Here is a 15105-nt window from a genome sequence, read left to right as displayed (position 1 = left end):
TGCAACTAAGACCCTGTCTCAAAATTTAAAAAATAAAAATAAAAAAGGCTAGGATGTAGCTCAGTGGTAGAGTGCCCATGGGGTCAATCCCCAGTGGAGCAAACAAAGAAAAAACAAGAATCTGCAATCAGATTCAGTCACTCTGGCTCAGCCCCCACTCTAAACTAGCTGTCTGCAGAGCCTGTCACTCGTTTGCTATTCATATACCCCTTGTTAGAGTAATGACATGCCATCCCAGGTTTCAGATGAACAACTGAGGCCCAGAGAAGGGAAGTGACTTGCTCAAGGTCACAGACTAGAAGCCATCTCCAGCCTTTCCCCTAGCGTTAACCCCTGGAAAGGTACAAGATCACCAATCTTCCCTGCTCACCTATTGGAAACAAGTTGTTTTACCCCGCAGCACCAGAAAGAGACCCTGGGTCCTGGACACTAGGCCAGCTCCTGTCCAGTCTCCATAGCAGCTTATTCCAGGGCAGGAGTGATGGAAGAAGGAATGGGAGGGGACCACCTGGATGGTGCCAATCCATTAGCCCTACCTTAAACACAAACATCTCTCCACGGAAGAGGGCCACTGTGTTGAAATTGCCATCACAGATGTTGGGTTTGGTGCCCGGAGTGGATGGTCGGTCCCCAAGAGGTGGCCGAGGAGGTCTGGGCTGGCGCTCATGCTTCCTTTCAGACGGTGAGTGGATCCTGCGGACTGGGAGCGTGGGAAGGGGTCTTGTGGGCTCCAGAGGCTCAGCTGGGGGTCCTAGAGAGAGGGGCCACATCTGAGAGAGGGAGCCAGCTGTTCCCTGCCTCCCTCTGCCATTGCCTCATCATCACCCAGGCAGCTCCAGGTTTATTCTGTCACCTTTTGGCCTCCTGTCCCCTCTCCCTTATTTAACTTTGAGGAAATACATAAAACAGCCACTAGATGGAGACCTCATCTTTCTACCCTCAAATCTAACATCATGGATTTTTTTGTTTTGTTTTGTTTCTTTTTTATAACAGGCTTTTGCTCTCCTGTTAAAAGAGCAAACGTGTCCTTCTTTAGGATGTCTTTTTTTCTCTGCTCCCTTTCACACAGGCCTCACATTCTTATCCATTTCCATTCCTTCAGTCCACTTAATACCACTCTGCCCCATTCTCCACCCAAGCCACTCGCCAATGACCTTTATGTTGTTGAATCCAACAGTTATTGACTCAAACTTTATTGAGCATATGAATCATGCAGGTATCTTGATAAAATTCAGATTATGACTCAAAGGGCCTAGGGTGGGCCTGAAATTCTGCATGTCTTTGAGGTCTCAAGTGATACTGATGTTTCTGGTCTGAGGCTCACATTTGAGTAGCAAGATCCTGTAAACACTTGCCCTTGGAACACTTTCCTCCTTTTCCAGGCTTGGCAGCCTCATGTTTTTCCTGCTACCTCATGAGTTGTTACCTCTCAGCCTCTTTGGGGGCTGTCAGATTTCCTGAGGTTTCTCTTATTCTTTCTCAACATTTTCTTTCATCCCTGCCTCTCAACTTGGGCTGCATATGAGAATCACCTGGGAGATTTAAAACTTTTCCTGCTCAGGAAGCACCCCAGACCACATAACCCTCATCTCTGGGTAAGGGCTGGGTGTCAGTGTTTTTTGTTGGAATCCCAAGGTGATTCCATTGGGCAACCAAGTTGCTAATCACTGTCTTAGGTGGCTCATCCAGGCTCATGGTTTTAAAGCTGTCAGTTAGGACATTTTGTGATGATGGAAAAATTGTTCTCTGTCTATACTGTCTCTAGCCACATGCACTAATTCTTAGTGACTAATTCTTAGTGTGATTGAGGAACTAATTTTTTTTTTTTTTTTTTAAGGTGGTGCGGGGATTGAACCCAGGGCCTTGTGCATGCAAGGCAAGCACTCTACCAACTGAACTATATCCCCAGACCCCTGAAACTTAACTTCATTTAATTTTAATTAATGTACATTTCAATTTCAGTAGCCATTTGTCACTAGTATCTGTTGTATTGGATATTAAAGATTCCAAGCCAGTGTCTCAGCCTAGGTCTTTGGTTGCACTCTGGTAAATCCCATTGTCCCACAATACAAATGCCAGAACCCTTGGTGTTATCCTTGCCTCTCTCCCCCTCCCGCTCATCCCCACACCTGATCTGATAGCAGATCCTGTCCATTCTACTTTGAAACACCTTCCTGTGCTTGCCACTCGCTTCTGGCCCTCTGCTGCTTCATCTATTACAGTCTGGAGCTCTAGTGGGGGCACTTCCTTCAGAGGGAGTCTTGTTCCTGAGCTCCACTGCCTGGGGGCTGGGCTTTGTTGACAAGCATTTGCTCCCATATGGTCTTCCCATCTCAGTTAACTTGACCAGAATAAGAACTTCGCTTGCCAGAGTGAATTGAGCTGGGAGAGAGGCCTGGTGGAAGGCTTCTTAAGATCTCTGGTTATGATACTCATCACACTATATCATTGTTTTTCAGGCAGATGTGTGACTCTCCTTGGCTGGAGGTGAGACCCAGGAGAGTGCCCAGTGGGAAGGCATGGAGTACAGGAGATGAGAGGAAGATGTTTAGAAGAGGGGAGGGTGAAGAAGAGGAAATGGGTGGGCCACTCTTCACTTTTGTCCCTCCCTGTCACAGCGAGGACCCTTTTCTAGGTTTCCCGAGTATGCCAAGGGGAAGCTTCGTGAAGGGTGGCACATGATCAGAAACAAAACTCCCTACCCCATGCCTGCTTCCCACATAGGCAGGGAGCCACAGCCCAGCCCTATAGAAAAAGCCGTGGCCCCTCTCCCCTACCACACACCATAGATCTTCTGGATGCCTTGGAGATCATCCTGGGGCAGCTTGAAGTTGTGCGTCTCCATGTACTGGTAGAAGGGTGCCATGATGGCGCTGGGGTCATTGGAGTGCTCCAGTCCCAGCGCATGGCCCAGTTCATGCACAGCCACCAAGAAGAGGTCATTCCCTGTGCAAAGAAACATGGAAGGTGCCCAGGGCACCCACGTATATATCAGTCAGTCAATCCATTACTTGAGCAAACACTGGGCATATGCCTTGTACCAGGCCCTCTGCTGGACATCGGGGATATACAGAGAAATCAGCCACAATCTTTGGCTTCCAGACTTGATATAGAGAGTAACATGGAGTAAGAAACAATGTAAGCAGTGCAGGGTTCCAGGTGCTTTAACAGTTCTATGAGGGTCAAAAGGAATTCCAAGGAGGAAGGGGGCATTTAAACATGGAGGAAGATGCTTAGGGAAAGTTTCATAAAGGTGAGTCTTGAAAAGTAGGAAGTTGGTCAGAAGAATGGATTCAAGGGAGGAAGTGGGTGGGGTGGCATTCCTGGCAGAGAGAATGATATGAGCCAGGTCCAGGGACAAGAAGTTTCATTCCACTTGGCTCTAGAACAAAGCATGAAGGGAGGGCCAGAGAGAGAGATGAGGTCAGCCAGGCTGGCAAGCAGGGCTCTGTAATGCCCTACAAAGGAATTTGGATCAGCTTCTTGGCTGGTGGGGGTTGTGAGCAGGAGTGGAGGTGGGAGTGTGATGAAATCAGCCAGGCTGCAGTTGGAAGGAGGATTAAAGCAGAATGAGACCTGAGGCAGGGGGACCAGGGGCATCAATTCTGAAGCTGGTACCAGGGTCCAAGTGGAAGGTGAAAAGGGCCTGAGCCAAAGCAGCAGCAGTGGGGATAAGTGGAGGAAGTCCTGGGGGTGGCCGGCTGGCGGTCAACTTCAGGACTCCTCAGGAATAGGGCCCTAGGTGTGGGGCAATTCTCAGCAAAACCCCAGTCCTGGAAGAAACGAACTACTGGCCAAGATCAAAGAGAGGATTCAAGTATGGGTAGAAACACAATCCAGGTGCTGAAAGTGGGACACAGTATCCCAGTGTGAAACTGAGGCGGCAGCATGACGCGGTGATGATGAGCATCTCCAGGGTAGAGAGATCACCTTCATTTCCAGCTCTTCTCTTCCCAACTTTGGGAACTTGGCCAGCAGGACTACCCCCTGAGCCTCCATGTCCCCATTTGTAAAGTGGCAGAATCAAACATACCTCATGGACTGAGCGAGGGGTGAATAAGATGACATATGTGAAGTTCATGGTACAGACCTGAAGATTATTACTGTTGTTATTGTACATAAGACAGAAGCTCAGTTAGCGGAACAAGTTCATCAACCAGAAAGGAAGTGCAAGGCCTGTGAGGCTCCAGCAACCAGATACTCTGAGAGCCAGCTCCCCTGAGCTTCTGTATTGGTCCTAGGACAGAGCAAGGCCTGAATTTGGGGGAGATTAAGTAACCTCAGCTTTGGGAAAGAAATGCCAGAACCAGAGATCCACAGTATCAACAGTCCTGGCTCTCTTCTGCCCTGTTGCAGACCCCTGCTTGCCTTGACCTCAGGCATTTGTATGTCCCTTGAGCCCCGCCTCTTATTTCTCAGCCCCAGGCATGTCTCAGCCTCTTCTAGCTACCTCTACGTCCAGGGAGGCTACCAGGGCCTGGGAAGTAGTCAGAAATCCTGATGCCCACTCTGGCCCCAGCATCCCTGGCTAAGCCCTTTAGCCCTATCCCAGTCCAGCCAGTTCCTATGAGGGTCAGATGGGGGTGGGAATTGCTCGACTTTTCTGGTTAAGGTCTTGGGAAAAGAGAAGAACCCCTGGGGCAGACCCAGGCCATGGGAAGCACGAGCCTGCAACTCCACTGGCACCACCAGTGTCTTCAGCAAGGCTGATTTTGAGCACCAGAGAGGAAGGAGGATGGGCAAGATCAACACAAGGTTGGCCAAAAGCCTGGGGCTGGCCTTCTGCTGGGAAGGGCAGGCTGGCAGGAGAAGGCCAGGCCGCCCCCAGCTCCTTCCTTAGGTCCTGGTCCCTCTGGCAGCAGGGAGGCATGAGCTCATCTTTGAGCTTCATCCCAAACAGAGGCGGCTGCTAGAGCCAGCGGAAGGCAGCTCTGCTTCCTGGGGTCCAGTATTGGCTCTGCTCCTGGCCTGTTCCTCGCCCTGGGACAAGCTGTTCACTGCCTGTCTCCTGACCAGGTTTCTCCCTGGGGGTCATCTACAGGGATCTCAGCCGGGAGCAGGGCTCTGAGCACATGGGCGGACTCAGCCTCTGTCCTCTGCCTGAGCCTGCGTCTGCAGAAAAGAGGAAGAACCCCTTGAAGGAAGGGGGGCTACAGAGTTTTTCCAGGGATCAAGGGAAAGAGAAGCACTGGGGAGCCAGTACCTTACTGCACAAAAATCCAAGAGAATTCTAGGGAGGAAAGGGAAGGAGACGGGCAGGAGGACTACTTGAATCTGTGAGCAAAGCAAAGGTACTAGCCCAGGTTTGCTACGGAGAAGACTCTAGGCAGAAGGTTCTTCAGGGTCTTCTCTCCCCAAGAGGTTGGAGGCAGGAGGCAGAGTGGTCAGGAGTGTGGTCTCTGGCAGCCAGATAGCCTGGCTCTGAATCCCAGTTCTGCCATGTCCTAGCAGTGTGACATTTTAAATCTCTTCCTCTGTTAAATGAAGGGAATAAGGGTACCATCTTCCTAAGAATGGGGTAAAGATGAGGCAAGGTATGTCAACTGCTTATACTGGCTCCTTGCACAGAGGTATCACATTAATTAGGAGAGCTGTGCTGAGCTGTGTGAGGACCAGCTTCCTCAAGAGCAAGTGCTCCCAAAGTCCCTGAGCCTCCTAGAATGTCCCTAACAGTTCACCAGCTACTTGTTCACTTCCCTCAGGACTTCCCTATTTGGCAATCCCTGTCTCATTGACTCCCCCAACCCTCCAAAGGAATCCCCTTCACCTGTATTCTCTTGCCAGTGCTGTTGCCTGCACCTGGAATACCCTCTCTTCTTCAACAATGAGCTCAACGCCTATCTTCCAGGAAGTCTGCCTGGAGTTCCCAGCTGGCTGTGAACTCCTCCGCACTCTGGCAGCATTCTCTCTCTGAAGCATCTTTAGCTGCTGGCTGCTCTCCAGCCTGCATTAATTATACCACTAGTGCACACTCTCACTGCCCCAGGACTGCGAGCTCCATGGGGCAAACTCTGGCTTGGCAGGCCAATCCTTCAGACCCAGGAAGCATCAGTGCCCAAATCTCAGTATTTTCCTAGGAGTGATCTTTGGGCTACCTGCAGCAGAAGCCCCTGCATGGGGAAGGATGTTAAAGACATACAGAGTCCCAGATTCACACCTGGATCTGCCACTTCCTTACAATTGGGGAATTTCTGAACTCCTCAGCAAAACTTCACTTTTCTCATCTGTAAAATGAAGGTTATAATCTCTGCTGCCCTGCCTCCGCCTCCTCCCCACTGTGGGGAAAAAGTTAGTGACCTAAGTGTGGAAGTTTGGTAGAGCTCTATCCGGTGAAGTAGGGTTTGGTCATGATGGCTCTTCCTGTCTTGTCACCTTTCCCAATGCAGGAGCAGCACAGGGCTGGGCTCCTGCTCCAGCAGAGCTTAGTGAGTGTCTGCTGACCTCACTAGTTGACTCATTTGAAAGAAATGAGGACACAGTAAGTTTCTGGAACTAGCACCAGAAACTGGCTTAAAGGTGTTGTGGGTAGCTTTTGCCCCTTCACAGACTCCAATGAGGTGGGGAATTAGATAGAACCAGTATCATAATTCAGTGGTTCCACAGGGAGCCTTTAAATACCCTGGGACTGGGGGATTCTGACAGTACAGCCATGTGTGATGTGTGAATCTTGATTGAATCCTGATTCAAGCAAACAAATGTAAAGGAAGTTTTTGAGGTAATTTGGGAAGGTGAAAACATACTAGATTTAATTTTGTTTGGTTTGATAATGGTTATATTAAAAGAAAGTCTCTTTTAGAGGCATATACTAAAGTATATACAGGTGAAATGATATTACACCTGGGATTTTCTTTAAAACACATCAGCCAAAAAATAAAAGTGGGAGGGGATAGGTAAAATGAAGTTTTACAGTGTTGATCATTGAAGCAGGTGGTGGGTACCTGGGGATCATAATCATTCTTCGTCCTTGTATGAGTATGAAATATTCCATAATGACATTTTTAGGAAAAAAGAAAACCAATAATCAGAAATTTCCCAGGAGACCCTATTCCCCACCTTCCCTTGCTGAGTCTCTGTGGAAATTTTATGAGACAATACACAGGTACTCAAAAAATCTTGGTTTCTTTCCTCTCATTCCAAAACCCATCTTGGGGCAATGTTTACCAGCTCACCAGCCAGGGGTCTACTGCTATATTATGATCTGCATCTGGTTCATGCCTGGATTTCAAGAGCAAAGTCCTGACTCTTGTCCAAAGAAGATGTTAGCTGTTCTTGGAATGAGGTGGGTGAGGTTCTGTGATGGTACCCATCCACAGGTTCTAGGACCTTCCCACATATGCCATTAATTCTTGGGATCTGGGGTCTGGGGCCAATAAATTGTCCAATATCAGGGAGTAAGTATGGGAGTGCAACTCCCAGAACCGGGCAGAAGGGGAGCCAAAGGAGTAGGATCTCTTCCCAGCACTTCCTTTGGACAACAACCCTTTGAAAATTCTTTTGTCTCTATCAGGGCTCTAACTAAAACCTTATCAGCTAACAGTGCCTGGCACATAAAAGGGGATCAGAATATTATTTTTCTTCTCTTCACATCTTATCAGTTAGCACAGATAGCCATTTGTTGACACCAGTCAAAATATAAGAATATAAGAATGAGATAAAAAATAGGTATGCAGAAAGCCAGGAAACTTTGGGGAGAGATACCAGGGCAGAGGAAACAGTGCTTCATGGGAAATAGTTCAAAAATCTGAAGAGAAAAAAGGATGAAGAAAAATTTAACAGTTTCATAACTCTGTTTAGGCTGAGCTCTGGCTAAACCAATTTATGACAGATTACCTGAGTGGCCAGCCCCTGACCCACACAATAACTTGGAATGTTCTCAAGCAGGCAATCCCTACCTATGGCATGGACTCTGAGAAAATAAGCCTTGGAAAAGTCTGCTTGCAGCCTGAAGCAGCACCAAGGGCAGAAAACAATGCCCACTGTTTCCCAAACTTGCTTGAGCTTTAAAATCAGGATCTCCAGGGGAAGAGCCTAGAACCCATGTTTCTACAAGACCCTCAGTCAGTTCTTTATGATTGGACTGGTTAGGGAAACGCCAGGGACGAAGATGGTATTTCTCAAGGTGGCAGAACACCTGCATCAGAAGCACTAGGGGAATTAACTGATCAGGCCATGTGCAGACTCTGGACCCAGAGAATCAGAATGGCAAAAGGGTAGGGACCTGGAGCTTAGAATCTGCATTCTTAAAAGTGGTCTCTAGGTAATTTTGATGTGCCCTGCACTTTGAGATCCATGAAAACTTAGCATGGTGGCTTAGCGTATGGACTCCAGAGTAATAATGCTCAGGTTTAAAGCCTTTATTTCACCACTCTCCATCTATGGGAACTTAATGGTTCTCTATGCCTCAGTTTACCTATCTATAAAATGGAGATGATAATGTCTACTTACGATATGAAAAATACTTGTTATGGGCCTTAAAACGTTAACATATCCACTGATTGTTATCTACTATAATTTAAAAGGTGAACCATCTCTCTTTCCTCCAGACTCCCACTGCATTTTCTTGGTATGTCAGTCTCAGCCTTCAGGAGGGTCTGCCTTGTGGCTGTCATTATTTCTCTGGACATATTGTCTCGACTTCAAGAGAACAGAGACCATGTCTATTTTTATTATTATTTTTTTAACATTCAGATCCTCTTGTGGTCTTTTGTATAACTTTGTATCCTGTCACATTAGAGTAAAAGATCACCTACTGCAGCTCTTGCTTTACACACAAGAATTCTAAAGGTGAATTTTTTGTCCCTATAACATCATCAGGTAGTTGAACTAGTGTTTGATTTCCAGTGCTTCCACCTACCACTTATGCCATTTGAGCCCTGAATTCTTCATCTTAAAATTGGGTATAATCAGGTGTCCTTGCCTATGTACTAAGCAAGTGCCTTGTGAGTAAATATGTATAAGGAACATTAAAGGGTATTTTTAGTGTTACTGCACAATTTTGATTCCAGCTTAATGAATATTTATTGAATCATAGTGGTGCTGGGCAAGTTGTCCAAGGATCTGGAGTAATTATGGCGCCTGTTAGAGTAACTGGGGCCAGAGCTGGCTGCTTTCAGCATCAGTGCCTTTTTATCTTGTTCTTCAGCTTCTGAAACATTTTATCTTATTCTTGACTTAACCCTGCCTGAGCTCAATTAGACCATCTCCTAAGCAATCTGACCAATCTCTGTGGCTCTGGCCCTAGCAGTTGAATATCATCAGAGATCACAGTTCCCACCCACTTGAGTTCTTGGTTCTTGGACAGGAAGCTCTAGAAAGCAGGAATTTCATCTATGGTGGTCACTGAGCTCTTCTTTGGAGCTTCTTTCTCTGACAACCAAGCAACCACCCATCCCCTCATGGCCTTACCATCATGGTTGGCATTTCCTAGCGTCCATGGCTCATCTGAATCAAAGTGAGTGTCTCCTCCAATCCCAGGGCCAGGGAAGTAGGCGTGGGCCAGGAATCCTCCTTCCCCATCAAATGGGGAGCTATCACCATGGAATCCAGAAGCAAAGAAGATCATGATGTCTGCCTCCTTCCGGTCACTTTTGATCTCATGGTATGGCACCTCTTCAAAGGTCAGTGGGGTCACCTTCTGCCACACATCAAAAGCCTGGCGAATAGCTTTCCGAGTGTCTAGCTCACCCACCTTTGGGGTATAGTTGTGAATGCTGGCAAGAAAGGGGAAGATTATTAGGTGGGGACAGAGAACCAGGGATAGGAGAGCTAAAAGAGATGTCAGAGACAATACAGTCTAGTGATCCTCACCATTTGTGTCCTAGAGTACTGATAGCTGCTCCAGGGGTCAAAGAAGGGCCTAAGTAGATAGAATTCTGAATACCCACCACATGCATCAGTCAGAATAGCTTTGTTTTAATCATTGTTTTCATTTTATCTCTGACAAAATTTGTGATGAATAAAGGATTTCACTCCACTTTGTAGGAAAAAAATAGGTTGGTTGATAGCATTTTCTAAAGTTTTAATTTTCCTCCCAACACATAACATAGCTACATTTATAATAGTTATAAAAATATTTCAACATTAGAGAGGAGTTTAAGAGAAAAGTCTCTCTAAAAAAATCTTGGGCACCAACTACAGCTTGTCTACCTAGAAACTGGTATAGGGCGGTATCTAATTTAATCCATTATAGATTTAGCTATTTAAGGTTACTCTATCCATATTGCATGATTCTCCTCAAAGGAACATCGCTACTTATGAATACTCTGCCTCATGAAAGTCTGGGGCACCAATTACAATACCCTTTTTATAAGTAAGGAAAGAGAGGCCCAGAGAGGTGAGGTAATAAAAGTTAAAAATCAGAGTTGGGTTAGAATGCAACTTCTTTCTCTTGATCCACTTAATCTCTTCAGGAGACCCAAGAACCTAGCCACTTTCTAACCCAGATTCTTCTTAAATTTATTTTTCTTGTCAGATTTCTTGGAAAAATTCCTATTCTCAACAGCTTGTCAGTAGGAGAGCCCTTAGTTTAACTCTAAGGATTGCTGTCTTAGGTCCTTCCCCTGAATCCAGGGAATCCACCAAAATGGAATCAGCACTTTGAGAGGTGCCATTGAGAGCCCCCCCGAGCCTGCCCTATGCCTGGTCCTTGCCCCAGTCCCACTTGAATTCTGGTTTCTGAATTTGCTGTGATGAGCTCCATCATCTCTGCTCTCAGTCCAATTGGTCTGACTTGGATACTGATCCTGCTCTTTTTGCCCTGACCCTCCCAGACAGTCAAGGAATGACATTGTTGTGATTCAGGTTCTTATTTTTTATATTCCTTAAGAAACAACTGGGATTCTGGGTTGGCAATCTCGAGTGAAAACTATCAGGCTAATTTGGGGTGGGGAAGGGATCTAGATCAGAGGAAGTGGAGTTTGACAAGCACTCACAGGGAGAACGAGTTCTGCCATGGGTCCTCATATAGCTGAGAGTTACTGGACAGTCCAGACTCCACTTTCTGTAACTAAATACCTCAGGTGTCTCAACAGAATACAATTAATGAGCCCCCAAAGAATGAGGTCAATTTGAAAACCTAAAGTCGGAGTCAGCATCCTCTAGAAGCCACAAGGAAGGAAAAGTCACAGGCTCTCAACATCTGGTCCTAATGCCCATGCAAATGGACCTTGTCCAAACTCTGAACATCTACTGTGTAAGCTTCTGATATTCAGACAGGAAAAACAGAGTGGGCATGACACCATCGCCAGGGATGGAGAGGGAGTCAAGGCACCTGTAGGTGATGTGTTTTTGCCTCCACTTCTGTCCAGTCAGGGCATAGCGCTTGTTTCTCCGCCTTCGGCTCAAGTGGGGGTGATCAGGGACACCGCATCGGGGTTTCTTCATCCATCTGGGCAGAGAGAAGACATGCACACAAATATATTGTGGTCATTTCACTCTTGAGGAAGGTACTGCATAGTCCCCAGTCCCAGTCTGAAAGGCAGTGTGCATCCCCATCCTCTGGGATCCTGGCTCAGAATGACCCCCAACAGGAATTTGATTGATAGATTGATTCATTCATTCATTTGCAACAAAATATGAAGAAACATTGCTGAATAAGAGATTGGGAATAAGGAGAACTGGTTTAAGTTCCAGAACTGATAAATTTTCCAGCTCCACCCCTAATCTAGGACCAGGCAAGTGACTGGATCAATGAGAACTTCAGTTTTCTCATCTGCGACTTGAGAATTATAGTTCTTGCTGTTTGTAGGTTGCAGAGAGTTTCAAAGGGAGGATTGTATGTGAAAAGTCTCCCTAAATGCAATTAGATCACGGCCCTCCATGGGGTAAAGCCTTCAATGACTTCCCAGAACATCTAGAACAAAATCCAAACACACTGGCCAACAGGTCTGGCCCAATCTAGCCCTGCCTACCTGTTCAACAGCCATCATCCTTTGCCCCTCATACACTGTCCTCAGTCATCAATCTTCTTGCCGTTCCTTGGACTTGCTAAGCCTATTCCCACTCCATAGTCTTTGCATTTACCATTTCCTCCACTTGCAACACTTCTTCTTCATTAGGCCTCTGCCCTTCGAAAGGACTTTCCTGCCCCTCTTATCGGAAATAACCTCCCCATTTCACCCTATCCACTTATTTTGCTTAATTTTCCTTCATAGCATTCATCACCATCTGAAATTACATATTTGTATTCTTTTTTATTCTTTTTCTCTCCCATCAGATTCTGAGCTCCATGAGGATGGGAACATTTTTTGTATCCCCAGGGCTGGCACAGTGCCTAACACAGAAGGGGCTGAGTAATGGTTTGTTAAGTGACTGACTGACAAAATGAATGAATCAGAACTCTCCACCAGGAGGATGGCAATCCGCTAAACTACACCTCAGCATTGCTGGAAGGAAAAACAGTCTGACCTCATTTCCAGCTGTTAAAAGCAGTTGCCATTGGCAATGTGAAGACAAGAAAACAGGCTATTTTGATCAAATATTACAAGACCCTTGATGGAATTAACCAGGTTTTACTCGTCTTTGTATGCTTTACATTGCTTAGAGAGTGAACCATACTCATAAACCAATGATAATAGATATAATGATAGCAATACTATTCCTTGATCTAGACATTTATAATTTTCACAGTATTACTATTCTTTGAGAATTTTATTTTTATGAGACATAGTTGCCCAGGCTGACCTCAAACAATGCTACAACTTCTTTAGATTTTTATTTTCCACCAGGTGAGGTGGCACGTGCCTGTAATCCCAGCAGCTCAGGAGGTTGGGGCAGGAGGATCCCAAGTTCAAAGCCAGCCTCAGCAACTTAGTGAGGCCCTAAGCAGCACAGAGAGACCCTGTCTCTAAATGAAATATAAAAAAGGACTGGGAACCAGGTGTGGTGGTGCATGCCTGTAATCCCAGTGGCCTGGGAGGCTGAGACAGGAGGATTGAGAGTTCAAAGCCAGCCTCAGTAAAGAGCAAGGTGCTAAGCAACTCAGTGAGACCCTGTTTCTAAATAAAATACAAAATAGGGCTGGGGATGTGGTTCAGTGGTCAAGTGCCTCTGAGTTCAATCCCCGGTACCCCCCCCCCAAAAAAAAAATGGCTGGGGATGTGGCTCAGTGGCTAAGCCCCCCTGGGTTCAAATCCTGGCACCAAAAAAAATTTTTTTTTCCTATACTGGGGATTGAACCCAGGAGCTCTCTATCACTGAGCTACATCCCTAGAACTTTTTATTTTATTTCAAATTTTGAGAGAGGGCTTTGCTAAATTTCCCAGGCTGGTTTCAGTCTGCAATCCTCCTGCCTTGGCTTGCAGAGTAGCTGGTATTACAGGGCGTGTACCACTGTGCCTGGCTTGGAAGTTTTGATTCTTAAAACAATCCAGTGAGGCAATGAGAAATTATTATCCCCATTTTTAGGCAAAGATATACAAAGATAAATCAAGTAACTTGTAAAACATTGAAAACAGCAAGGCAGGACTGGAACTTAGCTGAATGATCAAGCTATTAATTAATTAATGTAATTTATCAAACAAAGACTGGGGTTTTCATTTTTTTCTCTTAAAACCTAGCACAAGGTTGAGCTAGATGAACTATTCTGTTGACAGAATGAATGAGGGATTGAATAAATGTGTGACATTTCCCAAGGTAGACATTCAAAAATAGTACTTGAAATTGCTAATCTAGCTTTCTTTTACCAACAGTCCCTGGGAAGAGAACCAAGAGCCACCTCTACTGCTGAAAGGCTGGGCCAGACTGGAAAGACCCCAGGGAAGGAAACAGGCCCAGAGAAAGGCAGCAATTGCCCAAGGTCACAGAGTTGGAGCTAAAACTCAGGTCTCTGAATTCTACCCCAAACATCCATCCCACTCTGGTGTGGATGGAGAGCAGCCTCCTCCTTCACATGCTTCCAGAACACTGCTCCCTGCCTTTCTACAAAGAGTTGCAGGAAGAATTGCAAATGGGAAATGCCATCCTCTTCCCTCAGATATTTCCCTCTGCCTCCCCCTTTCCCTGTCCACCTGCTACTCTCTGAACCTCATCCAACAGGCCTGGGGTGTTCTGGAATGTAGCAAAATCTAAGGCCAGGTGGTGCCTCAGCAGAGATACCAGTGCTCCTGGCAGGATGCACTGCCATGAGGCCTGTGCAAAGCCCTCAAAATAACCTCTGCCTGGAAAGACAGTCAGGTTTTCTAACCAGCTCACTCGTGAGACCACAGGACCAAAGGAGTCCACACACATCATAGGAGTCTTCAAACATACTATCTCAGTCTCACACAGTCTCTTCACAGTCTCACAATCAAAAATCCTAGGAATAGTAAGTGTTTGAACAGAATTTTAGGATCATAAAATCCCAGACTCATCAAGTTTTTAAAGCTTAGAAGCTTAGAATAATGGAATCTAGAATTTGAGAGCCATAATCCAACACTCCCCTTTGCAAATGAACATGCTGAGATCAGAGAGATGATTCGGTCACAGAGTGACTTTCCAAAGGGATGAACTGATCCTTGCTCCACAATTGGGTGCATTGCCTATTCCGATCCTTGCTAACTCTCTTGTCATCTGCTTCCACCTGAGCTTGGGCTCTGATCCTTTACCACCACCTTTGGAACTTCACTCCAGTTCTTTCCAATGGAGTGAATGGCTTGTTGTCTTCTATACTTTTTTTTTTTTTTTCTCCTTCCCAGTATTGAGAATTGAGCCAGGGGCACTTTACTACTGAGCCAGATTCCCCACCGATCTTTTTATTTTTTATTTTTCAACAGGATCTTGCTAAGTCATAGAGTCTAGTTTCAAGCTTGTGATCCTCCTGCCTCAGCCTTCCAAGTTGCAGGAATAACAGGTGTGCACCACCACACTGGGGGTGAATTGGTCTCTCAAACAGCTTGAATAGCTTCTGTAGATATTTCTCAAACAAACAGAAACATACTCAACTCTCTCCCATCTGAAACAAAACTTCATCCCTCTCTGGCTATCACCCATTTCTCCTTCCCTTCACTCTTGGGCTTCTCAAAAACTTCCCCTCCAGTTGCCGTCTCTGCTCCTCACCTTCTCCTCACTGCCATCTGACTTTGTCTCCAGCATTCTGCTGATCTTATTGATAATCTCTTTATTATTAAA

At 46.0% G+C, this 15105-nt stretch overlaps 1 protein-coding gene across 1 annotated transcript in view; it reads right to left on the bottom strand.

The window, feature by feature from the left end:
• Positions 1 to 15105, bottom strand: part of Mmp24 (matrix metallopeptidase 24) — a 38376-nt gene that overhangs the window by 4331 nt on the left and 18940 nt on the right. Inside the window, exons 3-6 of the mRNA XM_076849475.1 lie at positions 11270 to 11386; positions 9406 to 9710; positions 2785 to 2946; positions 537 to 751 (exon numbers count right to left, since the gene is read on the bottom strand). Of these exons, the coding sequence (XP_076705590.1) occupies positions 537 to 751; positions 2785 to 2946; positions 9406 to 9710; positions 11270 to 11386 (799 nt within the window). The remainder of the gene's footprint in view (positions 1 to 536; positions 752 to 2784; positions 2947 to 9405; positions 9711 to 11269; positions 11387 to 15105) is intronic.

Source organism: Callospermophilus lateralis, chromosome 3, assembly GCF_048772815.1.
Source record: "Callospermophilus lateralis isolate mCalLat2 chromosome 3, mCalLat2.hap1, whole genome shotgun sequence".
Taxonomy (NCBI): Eukaryota; Metazoa; Chordata; class Mammalia; order Rodentia; family Sciuridae; genus Callospermophilus; species Callospermophilus lateralis.
The sequence above is the reverse complement of the archived record's forward strand: the minus strand, read 5'-3'. Positions and strand labels throughout refer to the sequence as shown.